The 13,008-nt window shown below is 44.7% G+C and overlaps 1 protein-coding gene across 2 annotated transcripts in view; it reads right to left on the bottom strand.

The window, feature by feature from the left end:
- Positions 1 to 13,008, bottom strand: part of CACNA1C (calcium voltage-gated channel subunit alpha1 C) — a 774,332-nt gene that overhangs the window by 214,732 nt on the left and 546,592 nt on the right. For both annotated transcript variants that reach the window (XM_059726516.1, XM_059726515.1), the window contains exons 6-7: positions 10,617 to 10,778; positions 3,506 to 3,702 (exon numbers count right to left, since the gene is read on the bottom strand). In XM_059726516.1, the coding sequence (XP_059582499.1) occupies positions 3,506 to 3,702; positions 10,617 to 10,778 (359 nt within the window). The remainder of the gene's footprint in view (positions 1 to 3,505; positions 3,703 to 10,616; positions 10,779 to 13,008) is intronic.

Below are 13,008 nucleotides of genomic sequence, written 5' to 3'. Positions count from 1 at the left end.
ACAATGGCCACAAGCTAGCAGAGAGCAGATTTAGATTGGACATTAGGAAGAACTTCTTCACAGTTCGAGTGGCCAAGGTCTGGAACGGGCTCCCAAGGGAGGTGGTGCTCTCCCCTACCCTGGGGGTCTTCAAGAGGAGGTTAGATGAGTATCTAGCTGGGGTCATCTAGACCTAGCACTCTTTCCTGCTTATGCAGGGGGTTGGACTCGATGATCTATTGAGGTCCCTTCCGACCCTAACATCTATGAATCTATGAATCATTATCTTGCATGCAAAATTGGGCTCAGGGTGACAAATGTAAAGGTATAACTTTTTCTAAACTTTCAAAGGAAGCCAATCCATTTGCACAGACAGTGTCTGAGAAAATGCAACTTGAACTTTATATTTTGTGGCTTTCAGAAATTAGTGATTTGTTTTGGTTTTTAAAAATCAACTATAAAGGGTTTTTTTATTTTCCTTCTAGTTATTATTGATACTGTATTTGCAGTCTTACCTCCAGTTTAAGTTTGTTTTTTTTTGCATGGGAATAACTTGGAACTGCGAAAAAGGATAACACATTATTCTTTTTCCCTTCCAAAGCAGTGATCTACTAAAGCCATAGTCTAGAAGTCTAACAACTTCAGAGATGTCCCTAAAAACTAATAACTAGAAAACTGTTATCATTTGAAGCCTCAATACACCATACTATATAAAGGAAAAATAATGTAAGAAAATAGAAAAAAAAAGTGTAGCTGAAAAAACCCCAAACTCAAGAGCTAAAATTTAGGGTACTGGAGGGAATGTATGAGAAATGAGGCAATCTGTAGCAACCATTACTGAAAAGCATTTATCAGAAGAAATGTTTTTGGCTCCTAATAGTAGATGAATAAGAACTGATAAGCGGATCCTGAATGACTCACATCCAGTCATGCAAATGATACAAGGACCCAAGACTGCAGAGATTGGAGAGGAGGAGGATCTTTTGTAAAACCTATCTTCAGAGAAGATAATGCTAACTCAGAGATTCATTTCATATAAGTAAATAGTGTACAATGCCAAAAGTACTTTAATATGTATTATTGATTTTCTTGTTCACTTTGCTTTGTGTGCTCTCAATTGCATTGCCCATGAGAGATACAGCTTTTAGATCCTACAGAGATAGATGCCACCGAAATATGGTACAGACAGACAAATACATTCTTTGTAGTCAAATGCTGAGAAATTGTGCCTGCTTTCTTTTCTCATTTAAGTTTTCCTTTTCTTCATAGTTTGTGTTAATATTCTCATTCAAGTAAATCTAACTTCTGTTTTGGAGAGATTCTCTTCAAATATTATTTTAATCTTTGCTCCTTATCTCAATCACCAGATATGAGCTGACACTACCAGAATAATCTAATTTTAATCCACATGTAGGGGATATGCTGAGTAGGGGTGTGTGAACCAGGCAGTATTCTATTCAGATTTGGCCCAGTTTGGGGGACAGTGATTCAATTCGCTGATTCAGGTTACTGTCCTGATTCGATTTGGACAAATCTGAAACTGAAGATTCGATTCTGATTCGGAGAATAAGCAATTTGGCCATAGACAAAGCTTTAAATGTTTTTCCTATGTACCTTGAGGTACCAAGCGCGGCTCATGAGTGCTGAGATGGTGGGGCAGATGGAGCATCCCACAGGAGTGCGGGGGATCCCCTGTGCACTCAGTGGCAGACCTGGAAGTGGACTGGAAGTACTTCCATTCCACTTCTGGGTCTGCCACTAAGCACATGGAGGACACCCCCACCCCCAGTCCCCCAGCTCACCAATTGGCCACAGGGGGGCCCCCCCGCCCCTGACCCAGGAGGCACCAGTTGCTGAGCCGGAGGTGGGGGGAGAAGGGAGGGCATGCACTCTGCGGCAAACCAGGAAGTGGACTGGAAGTATTTCTGGTCCACTTCTGGGCTTGCCGCTGAGTGCATGGGGGACTCCCCCATGCTCCCTATGCATGCTCCATTTGCCCCACCATCTCAGTGTTCATGAGCCGTGCCTGGTACCTCGAGGTACATAGAAAAAACATATAAACCGATGTCTATGGCTGAATCAGCAAATCTTTCCAAATCTCTCTGAATCCATTTGGAGGCTTCTGATTTAATTTGGAGAGATGAACAGGTCTCCTGATTCAATTCGGATTCGGAGATTTGGCCACCAAATGGTGCTGAATTTCCTTCAAATTTAATCAGCAACTGAAGCTATGCACAGCCCTAATGCTGAGATACTCTAAATAAAGATGGCCAACCTGTGACAAGCATGCCACAAGTGGCATGGGCAGCATGTGTGTGGCACATGGCAGATCACAGTAGGAGCAGGCAGCACAGCAGCAAATAGGGAAGAAAGCAGACAGCAGAACAGCCAGCAGAAGGGGATCATGGTAGCACACCTGCCAAAAAGGTTGGCCCTCACTACTCTAAATTTTGAAAGAGAAATGCCTTAAAGCCAGTGGCAGGTAGAATGTAGCTTCAGATTCATGTTCACAAGACAAGGCGATTAGCAACACAAGCACAAGCTTCCTGCAGTTGAGACCCTTTCCCTATTTCCCTTAGAATCTGTGTGAGCTAATTCTACAATGCACTGAGGCTCAAGTCACATCTACACTGGAATCTTGCCATATTGGGAGAACCAGATATAACACAATAGCCCAAATCACAGTTAAAATCTAGATTAATCCCACAGATTAGATAGGACCATTTTTTTAAAGGAAGTTCCTGACATATTCTATAACCCTGCCAAAGTCCAAGGCATAGTTCAGAAGTTCAGAGATGTCTGGTATAAAATAAAAAAAAAGTTTTATTTTAACTCTGATGAGACTACCTAAGTGTTACTGGGTCTCTTACATCAATAGCGGTTACAATACTCAAGAACTGAAGCAAGCTGCACAAAAACCTCCAGGGGAAGGGCGAGAATTAATTTTAAAGTCAGCATTAAGAACAGAGTTAGAGCCATAATTAAGATAAACATAAGGGACATGATCTAGGCCAATGTCAGAACTAAGATTAGGATAAGAATTAGTGTCAGATTGAGGGTCATAATCAGGATTAGCACTGAATCCTAGAGGGATTTTTTGATCTTCTTTATGAAACCTGTGGTCAGTCAGTCTAGTGCCTTGGTTAATAATACCATCATTGCATACAGTTATCTTTGTTGGTTAGAAAATAACATTACATTAGTAATCAGGATTTGTGAGAGACATTTCACATACTGGAAGGGCTATCCAATAGCATTCTGGTCAACAAAGGTATATTACATATCTGTAAACAAATATTCCATCTGCCATCTTTAAAAATTTAAATATTTTGATATTAATAGAAAAGCAACATTTACATTTTCTTTAATACTGTCAGGTAAAAGATCCCATTGCACCCTTGCTGCATGGAATTAATCATAGTGAGTTAGCAAAAAAACCCCCAAAACATCAAGGCAGAGACCCATGTTCTCAGGGTGACCACACAGCATTAGTGGTCCCTGGAATGGGTCATTTTCGGATACGTACCCAGTACAGTACATCTGTCCAGCCTTCCATAGTGATGCACTGAAACACAGTTAACATGGCAAAAGCAAAATTGTCAAAGTTTGTAATGCCATGCTTAGGGCCTTCCCAGCCAGCTCTGCACTCTGTGCCATTCTGACACTGCCGTCCATGTGCTGACTGAGGAGCACAAGGAGAAGGATCCTCTTCTGCAGGTGTATCTTAAATGACAGGAAGACAAAAACAGAGAAAGAGAGAATTAAATACTGCCTGGTTCACTAGGAAAACAAATGAAGGGCATGTGCTTTTGAGACAAGACTTTTGCAATGCACCTGACAAACTATTTGAGGACAACACCAAAAACTATTGGTTGAAATGAGCAACATGTGATTTTTGGTTTGTTTTAAAGTAGTGGTTTTCAACCTTTTTTTATTTGTAGACTCCTAAAAAATTTTGAATGGAGGTGGAGACCCCTTTGAAGTGTAAGTGTGGTATTCACATACTTTAGATTGGTCATGGTTATCTTTTGTAGACCCCTTAGCATAGTCTCCAGGGATCCACAGACCACAGGTTGAAAACCACGGTTTTAGAGGATGGCCAAATCAAAACTGTGGTAGGCCCTGTGTAATGTGCATCCACAAGGAATAGTGCTCTTAAACACCACAGAGCGTACCAACATACTTATACTGGATCTCTCTGCAGTGCATTTTGCAAGCATCATTTCCCATACTCCAATTCACCAGCATTCTGGATTAACTTTGAAAGGCCACTTATGCCCCCTACAGCAGCTCTAAGTGAAGTTTTCTTCCTGTGGAGAGCCTAACCTCTGCAGGAGCCTTGTTTCAGCCCTGTGGAGCTATTAAGGTAGGCTGGACTAATGTTGAACTCCTGTGTGATCCTCTACAACTCTCCCTTTCTGAGCTTAGATGCTTCACAGGATCTTATCTTCAATTCTGTAGTGCTTGGAAGTGCTGCAAGACTATATTCTGTAGGGGTGTGCGAAGTGGGCCCTATTTGATTTGGATTGAGATTCAGCCCAAATCAGGGCCAGTGATTCAATTAGTTGATTTGGATCACTGTCCCTGATTCGATTCAGCCAAATCCGAATCTGAAGATTTGATGCTGATTCGAACATAGACACAGCTTTAAATGTTTTTTCTACATACCTCAAGGTACCAGTATGGCTTGTGAATGCTGCAATGCTGGGGTCCATGGAGCATCCCACAGGAGGGTGGGGGCCCTCCATGTGCTCGGCGGCAAACCCAGAAGTTGACTGGAAGTACTTCTGGTCCACTTCTGGGTCCACTGGGGAGAGTGCTGCCCCCCCCACCCCCCCGGATCAATGATTGGCCGCAGGGGGACCCCAGATGCCCCCCCCCGACCCAGGAGGCACCAGTTGCTGAGCTGAGGGAACGCGGGGCGCCCCCTAGCTCACCTCCCAGTGTACCCGGAAGTGGACCGGAAGTGCTCCTGGTCCACTTCCGGGTCTGCTGCATTCACAAGCTGCCTGCTACCTAGAGGTATGTAGAAAAAACATTTAAAGCTGTCTCTATGTCCAAATTGCCGAATATTTCTGAATCTCTCTGAATCGATTTGTTGGACTCTGATTCAATTCGGAGAGATTAAAGGGTCCTCTGATTTGATTCAGATTTGGAGATTTGGCCACCGAATCAGGCCAAATCTCTGCCGAATCGAATCAGAGACTGAAGCTTCACACAGCCCTAATATTCTGATTACTCTTCTCTCTAGGTCATACAGGTTTGAGGTATCAAGACCTTTGTAAAAGCAGGGATTTCTATAACAGGTCTATTTTTAACTTTTTTGTGCATCAAAAAGTCCAGAAGACACATTTTTAATACATGTAAATGAACACAAATATTAAGACTAGATACTGCACACATTTCTGCTAATATGTAATGAGCACAGTTGGTCAAAAGGGGTACTCTCAGGTTGTCCTTATTCAGACAAAGCTGTCATTGACAGTGATAGGGGGTTTTTCCTGTATGAAGACTGAAGAATCAGGCCCTTCATTTATAACAGATATGTGGGGCTTCATTTTGCTTGCTTATTTTTACTATATATTTCATGCAATGGATTTCCAAAAAGTTTGATCACATTTATACCAAAGTACACCAGAATACCAAGACTAGAATCAGGTATTGTAATCTATAGTAATTAAACAAAAACATGTATATTTTTGAACGACTGTAAAACTACTTGGCATGTCATTACAGTACTAGTATAATTTCCAGCAATTGAAATTTGCTGTTTTTATAGAAAGACAGAAACTAAAGACCTCTTTTGGCACTTTCCTTCTGTGTATGTTGCTGGCATATGATCAGGACTAGGTCAGAGTCATCAGTACCCAGCACTTCACAGAGAATCATTGCTGCTCAGGTCAGACAAAGCAGATGGTTTGACAAATGAGCAACAAACCATAGAACTAATTTGGAAGTCATGTCCTGATGGAGTTAGTGGGAAAGATTCCTTTGATTAACTCCTTTTTACTTTCATAGTACCTGCACTTCTAACCACAGTCATATCCTGAGATATAAAAATGAAGTCCTTATGGTAATGCTCCTTGATTAGAAATTTCTCTGCTGTAGCAGGAGATTAAAATTAAAATATATTTAGGGACTGGACAAGTAATAGGATACAGGAGTCATTCATTTCTCTGGTGCTGAGTAAAATCCAACTCAGTTTACTAGTGACAAAGTTATTGCAATATTATTGCTGCTTTAATCTATGTAAAATGAACTGGAGGCCTTGGTCCATGTCAAGCAACCCCATAAAACAACAATGGTATATGTGCCAAGAATTGCCAACTTTACTGGTAATCTCAAGAGAAAGGCCAATGACTGAATTCATATGAAGAGTGAAATATACTCTCATCCTTAGATGATATGTCTCCACATCACTTAGTTCCTCTCTATGAGGCAGAGCTGACACAGTTTCTCCTAAGACTTCTACCTGTTTTCTAAAGAATTGAAGGACTTCTATCCCCAGTGCTAGCTCTTAGGCCCCTTTCACTTACAGTAAATTCACTAACTTTTCAATACCATGAAAGTTACAATATATGGAGAAAGCCACACTTAGGAAATAACTGTACATAAGTTGTCATCCTTTCTCTTCCATTCAAGTGTCTCTATAAGGGGGAACCTATAATCTTGCTGCCTGGTCACCATCCTGAAACCTGGCTCTCTTGAGGCAGTCAGCTTGCCTTTGTTCCCTGCAAGCATAAGGACTCCAGAAATTGCCACTAGTGCTGTGCTCTTGTCAACACACCCTGACATGACCAAGCCACTGTGAAGCCTATAAGTATGCCCTATGAAGTGCAGCATCTGCAGACGGAATCTGTGAATGGTGCTCCTTGGTTCACTGTCCAATAGGTCAATCTCCACATGGATAGTTTTTTCCTTTCCCTGGGAAGATGAAGACTTAGAGAGTGGTGGGTGAATCATGTGGGGAAACAGAATGAAGAGGGAATGTAAAAGGGAATGCAAAATGAAAATGCAAAAAAGATGCCTCTAGGCTATGAATTCTCTTTCTTCCCTCTGGTTTCCTTTGGCTATCTCTATATTATTTATATTATGTATGTAGGGAGCCCTCTGCTTAACTGTTTGCTCGTCTGTGATAGTCTCTAACCCTGATATATTTTTGATACAGCAGCCTGAAATATGTCCAGACTTCTTTCAACATAAACAAACACGTGGTCCTCTCCTCAGGAGCAGAGTATGAAATGCATTTTTGAACAGGTCTCCTGATTCAATTGAACAAGTCTCCTGTTGAATAAGAGCCTTGAACTTCCCTGAGGAGGGCACAGGTTGCAGTCTTCATTGGTTTGGCCTGCATTGCTAGCCTTTAGCTAGCTTCATATAGCCAAGATTTTGTCCTCAGCGTAGACAAGAATGCTTATGTTTCAGAATGAATTATCTGCAGATGGTTAACTCGAGGATCCTTCTAAACCAGGAAAATCCCACTAAAACAACACAGAGCTCAACGTACAGGGGTACTTCGGCTGCTATTTAGCCCTGAAGTGATTGGTGCTATATAAATCTCTAAATTAGACAAAGCATTCTTGTAACAGGCAGTCAGAGGTTCCTGTTACTTTAAGCAGAGAAGCACCAATAGGGAGTTTCCCCAGGTCGGGGAAACACTGTACTTGAGGAGCTGGCTGCAGGGGAATAGGCAGCCAGGGGAAAAGCCAGAGGCTCTGCAATAGGACAGTAGGGTAGATCCCTGCTTCAAGCAGCCAGGGCACTGCTAAAGCAGTCAGAGTAGCAGATGTAAGCTAATGAGGAGCTAGCCATCAGGTTCTAATTGTAAACCTGTTGTGGGTGGCTGGGGAAGCCACCTGACTGGAAGGGGTAGGGCTTGGGAGACATATAAACCCAGGGCCTGAGCCAGGGCAGGCAGTTTGGCTCCGCAGACAATGGGAAGAATAGCTCTGCTGTGAGATGGCTGTAGCTGGGTAACTGACTAAGATCCTGCCATACCTGGGAACTGCAAGGAAGGAGTTGAGGGCTTGTAGGGAACTAGGACCCAGGATGAGTAGGTTTTGTTATACAGCCAGTGGGCTAAGAGTTTTAGTTATAGCCAGTCTGCTTATATTTTCATTTGAGCCTTACTGGTGGACTGGGTTGTGACTTTCAGGGAGGAGGAGGTTGCCATAGTGCCAGAGGGCAGGAGAGGGTTTCAGCCCACCCTCGACAGAGGCAGGGTACCTGAGAGTGTTTTGTACCCTGTCAGGGTTGGGCTCAGAGGCAAAAGCAGACTGAGGCTGAGAGGGCCAAAGCCTAGGTGGGAGAGACAGGAGAGGCAGCCTGAGGCCAAGAAGGTCAGGGGCCCACAGCTCAACAGGGGTGGAGACCAGGGCTGGGGCCCATAGCCTGAGAGGGGTGAAGACCATGACTGGCACTGTGTGCCTGGGCTAAAGGGCTCAGCTAGAGGAAAGGGGAGGAGGCTGAGAAGGCAGAGGCCTCAACTGGACACAGGAGTAGGGGTAGATGTTGTATACTTAGACTTCAGGAAGGCCTTCGATACGGTATCCCACCCCATACTGGTGAACAAGTTAAGAGGCTGTGACTTGGATGACTACACAGGCCGGTGGGTGGCGAATTGGCTAGAGGGTCGCACCCAGAGAGTCCTGGTGGATGGGTCGGTTTCGACCTGGAAGGGTGTGGGCAGTGGGGTCCTGCAGGGCTCGGTCCTGGGACCAATACTCTTTAATGTCTTCATCAGCGACTTGGACGAGGGAATGAAGTGTACTCTGTCCAAGTTTGCGGATGACACAAAACTGTGGGGAGAAGTGGACATGCTGGAGGGCAGGGAACAGCTGCAAGCAGACCTGGACAGGTTGGACAAGTGGGCAGAAAACAACAGAATGCAATTTAACAAGGAGAAATGCAAAGTGCTGCACCTAGGGAGGAAAAATGTCCAGCATACCTACTGCCTAGGAAATGACCTGCTGGGTGGCACGGAAGCGGAAAGGGATCTTGGAGTCCACTAGGACTCCAAGATGAACGTGAGTCGGCAGTGTGACGAAGCCATCAGAAAAGCTAATGGCACTTTATTGTGCATCAGCAGATGCATGACGAATAGATCCAAGGAGGTGATACTTCCCCTCTATTGGGCGCTGGTCAGACCGCAGTTGGAGTACTGCATGCAATTCTGGGCACTGCACTTCAAGAGGGATGCGGATAACCTGGAGAGGGTCCAGAGAAGGGCCACTCGTATGGTTAAGGGCTTGCAGGCCAAGCCCTACGAGGAGAGACTAGAGAACCTGGACCTTTTCAGCCTCTGCAAGAGAAGGTTGAGAGGCAACCTTGTGGCTGCCTATAAGTTCATCACGGGGGCACAGAAGGGAATTGGTGAGGTTTTATTCACCAAGGCGCCCCCGGGGGTTACAAGAAATAATGGCCACAAGCTAGCAGAGAGCAGATTTAGACTGGACATTAGGAAGAACTTCTTCACAGTTAGAGTGGCCAAGGTCTGGAATGGGCTCCCAAGATTTCATAGATTTCATAGACATTAGGACTGGAAGGGACCTCGGAAGATCATTGAGTCCAGCCCCCTGCCCAAAGGGCAGGAAGTCAGCTGGGGTCATAGGATCCCAGCAAGATAAGCATCCAGTTTCAAGGGAGGTGGTGCTCTCCCCTACCCTGGGGGTCTTCAAGAGGAGGTTGGATATGCATCTAGCTGGGGTCATCTAGACCCAGCACTATTTCCTGCCTATGCAGGGGGTCAGACTCGATGATCTATTGAGGTCCCTTCCGACCCTAACATCTATGAATCAACAAGGGCATTGAGGCCCGAGGAGGCCTGATATTGGACTGCGGGCAAGTACCCACTAAAACAATTAATTGGTACCATCTGTGAGGTATGGACATGGTTACAGGGGAGGTCAGAAGCAATGAATAGACCATAACCCAACAGCTGCTCTTGGGGCATGAATGGGTCAGGAGGGCCCACTGAGTGTGTGGACCAGAGTGAGTCGAGAAGGATCCACTGGCAGGAAAAAGGAATAGGGCTCACTCTAGGACCCTTGAGCAGCCTCCCTTTTCAAGAACCAATAACCATATCAAGGCGTGGCAGGTGGGAGAAAAGGGAGGGTATCTGAGGAGCCCAAGTGAGGCAGGAGTTATAGCCACCAGGGGGCGTCATGGTGTCAGTCCTGTTATAGTGCTCTATGGCTAAACACATGCTTTCTGGCTCCACGTCTGTCAATAAGTCTAATTGCCCCAGCAAACACACGCAGTCTGTTACCTTTTGGACACACACAGTTATACATACAAAGACTTTCTAATCATGGCCTTCCCAACACAGGGAAAAGGAAATTGTGAAACTGACTAACCAAATGCAGCATGTTTTCTCTGTTTTCATTAAACAAAACCCCTGTAGTTTTCACTTTGTTCTATCTGGTAAATAAGCAGCATCTAAGTACCTTTTCTCATATTCTTGCACTCCAGTTCACAATTGCTCCATATTTTGTCACTTACACTGATGCACAATCAGTGCCAGCTGGATGTTGAAAGATCAGAATGGATTTAATACCTACCTTCTACTGGTGGAAATGTTAATACAAAATGCAGGGCAACAGTGAATCAGGCTTCATTGCACATAACATGTCCCTTACCTGCTAATGCCCCATGCACATGGTAGCAGGTCTTGTGCATCTTCCCCATGAATAGCTCCAGCCCAATGATGGCATAGATAATTATGACAAACAGCACCAGCAGGGCAATGTGCAACAAGGGAACCATGGCCTTGATGATTGAATTTAAAACCACCTGGAGACCTGAAATGAGAGCAGAAGACAGCACTATCATCAGTAAAAGAACAAAACAAAACTAATCAGCTATTGGAGACTGTAAATTGAAGACAAATGCTTCATTTTTAATGAGCATATAAAACCTCTCTCTCCCCCAGCACTTGTTAACCCAATAATATAAAGACTTACATTTATAAAGCACCTTTCATCAAAAAGAGTCCCAGACTGCTTTACACATTTGCCATAGCAACCTGACTTACAAACTAAAATACTGTAGGGATCATTTAATCTACCAAACGTCACCACCTCTGGGCTGAAACACAATAACTGTTTCTGTAGCTTCCTGAAAACCAGCTATAAAGTATTCTTCAGGGCATACACAAGGGAGGAATGACATGGGCTGCATACACACGTTCAAATGATCTGAAAGAACTCTCCCAGGTTTTTCTACTAGTTTTCTGGTAGAAAACTTAGCATTAAATGTCTGTTTAGGTATCTCTGGGTAAGTCCTTGAAGAGCAGAGAGCTTGCAGTACTGATTCTGTGCAGCCAGGGGGAACCTCAGCATGCTTTGTAGGTCCAGAGGCAGATAGAAGCAGTGTACAGAGCAACCTTAATTGGCTGACTGAGACAGTTCAGTCAGCCTGGGTCTCCCTGCAGTGTAATGTGGGAATGTGTACAGGGTACATTCTGCTTCCTGCTTGGCTGGAACAGCAGAGTCCAGTAAGTGATGCACTGTCCTCTTGGGGGTGGGGGTGGAGGGGGTAGGAACAGGAGGATGGGGGAGAAGGGCAAATCATCTGGAGATGCTTGAGGATTATGCTGTGGCTTCTCTCAGAAAAGAATATATACAGACATTTGCCCTTCCAGGAAAAATTCTTCTGGGAGTTACTGAACCCTGGTTGTTCCTCAGTTATTTTCCTCCTGGAGTGGCCAGTTTTCTTTTGGGAGAAAAGTCCTGAACAATTGTGGTTGCTCCTGGGAGAGCAGTGACTTTCTCAGGAGAAAATGAATGTTTGTACATGGCTATAGAAAGAACATGAGAAGGGGCCTTGAGACTTCTACTGTCAGGTCCTTGGTCTTCTTAGGTTTTGAAGAGCTGAAAGCAATCAACAGGTCATCTAATGTTGTCTTGACTAGAATGATCCTCAAAAAGCAACTTCATTCATGGAGAGGTACTAGCAAGCACTTTGGCTCTGCCCCACCCTATTTCAGTCTGCCCAAAAATGAACCCTCTGCCCCTGGTTCTTGAAGTAGAACTGACTATGATGGCTTTACACTATTTGAGATCTGGCGATTCTCTCTACAGCAAGGGTATCCCCAGCTGCCCTCCCCATCCCATTTGAAACAGGAAGTGAGGTGTAGAATAAAATTTTGCAATAGGAAAAAGCTTAATTATGTGGTTAAGGTCTAGAACTGGGAATCAGGAAAGGTGGCCTCTATTTTTGCATTTGCCCAAAACCTCTGGTATGACTATGGTAAAGGCATATATGGCCTTGTGGCAAAGTTTGCCTAGGCAGTGATTCCAGCTGCTGTAGCAAATTTGGTGGTGTAATGTGCCTTAAATGACTTGGGAAGTTTTAGTTTGCTGTCCTACAGCCATGGAGTAAAGCACCGCACTTTGTGCAGCTCAGGGGCTCTGCAAGAAGCCTATGCGGGCAGCCTCGTAGAAGCCCAGGAAGGCAGGCTCTGCCCAACATCTTTTTTTTCCCCCCCATGTAACATGTGTCTGCCTGAGCTGCACGGGGGCCTGGTGCTTCCCTCTGTAGCTGCGGTGCCCCCCAGGACTGCCCATGCTGGGTGCCTGCGGGCGGGTGTTGCTGCCATGCTGCTGCCCCCTCTCCCCCCAGCCCAGGAACCACTCTGCCTGCTGGCAGCTCGCCCTTCCCTCCCTCCTGTCTGCGGGACAGGTAGATAAGTTTGGTTGTGTACACAACACAGGGGTTAAAAGGGCCCTAGATTGAAGCGGTGTTTTTAAAAACCCACTTCTTCAATTAGGGCCCTCATTTCGTCTACACATGCCCACACTTGTCAATTGACAGAGCAGGCTGAGGATTTTAATTTACTTCTCAGTCAACCCAGCACATAATACTAAGGACCACAGAAGTTGCCGGCTGTCAGATCAATTGAATTGTTCACTTACTCTGAGTAACTTGAGTTGCCCGTCAGTGGGCATGTCTACATGTGGGCATTTTAATGCACATTAGCCTTATTTAAGGTGCATTAAGGGCGTGCATCTACATATATAAATCATAAAG

The sequence above is a fragment of the Alligator mississippiensis genome, chromosome 4, assembly GCF_030867095.1.
Source record: "Alligator mississippiensis isolate rAllMis1 chromosome 4, rAllMis1, whole genome shotgun sequence".
NCBI classification, from domain to species: Eukaryota; Metazoa; Chordata; order Crocodylia; family Alligatoridae; genus Alligator; species Alligator mississippiensis.
Note: the sequence above shows the minus strand (reverse complement) of the source record. Positions and strands in the feature narration are given on the sequence as shown.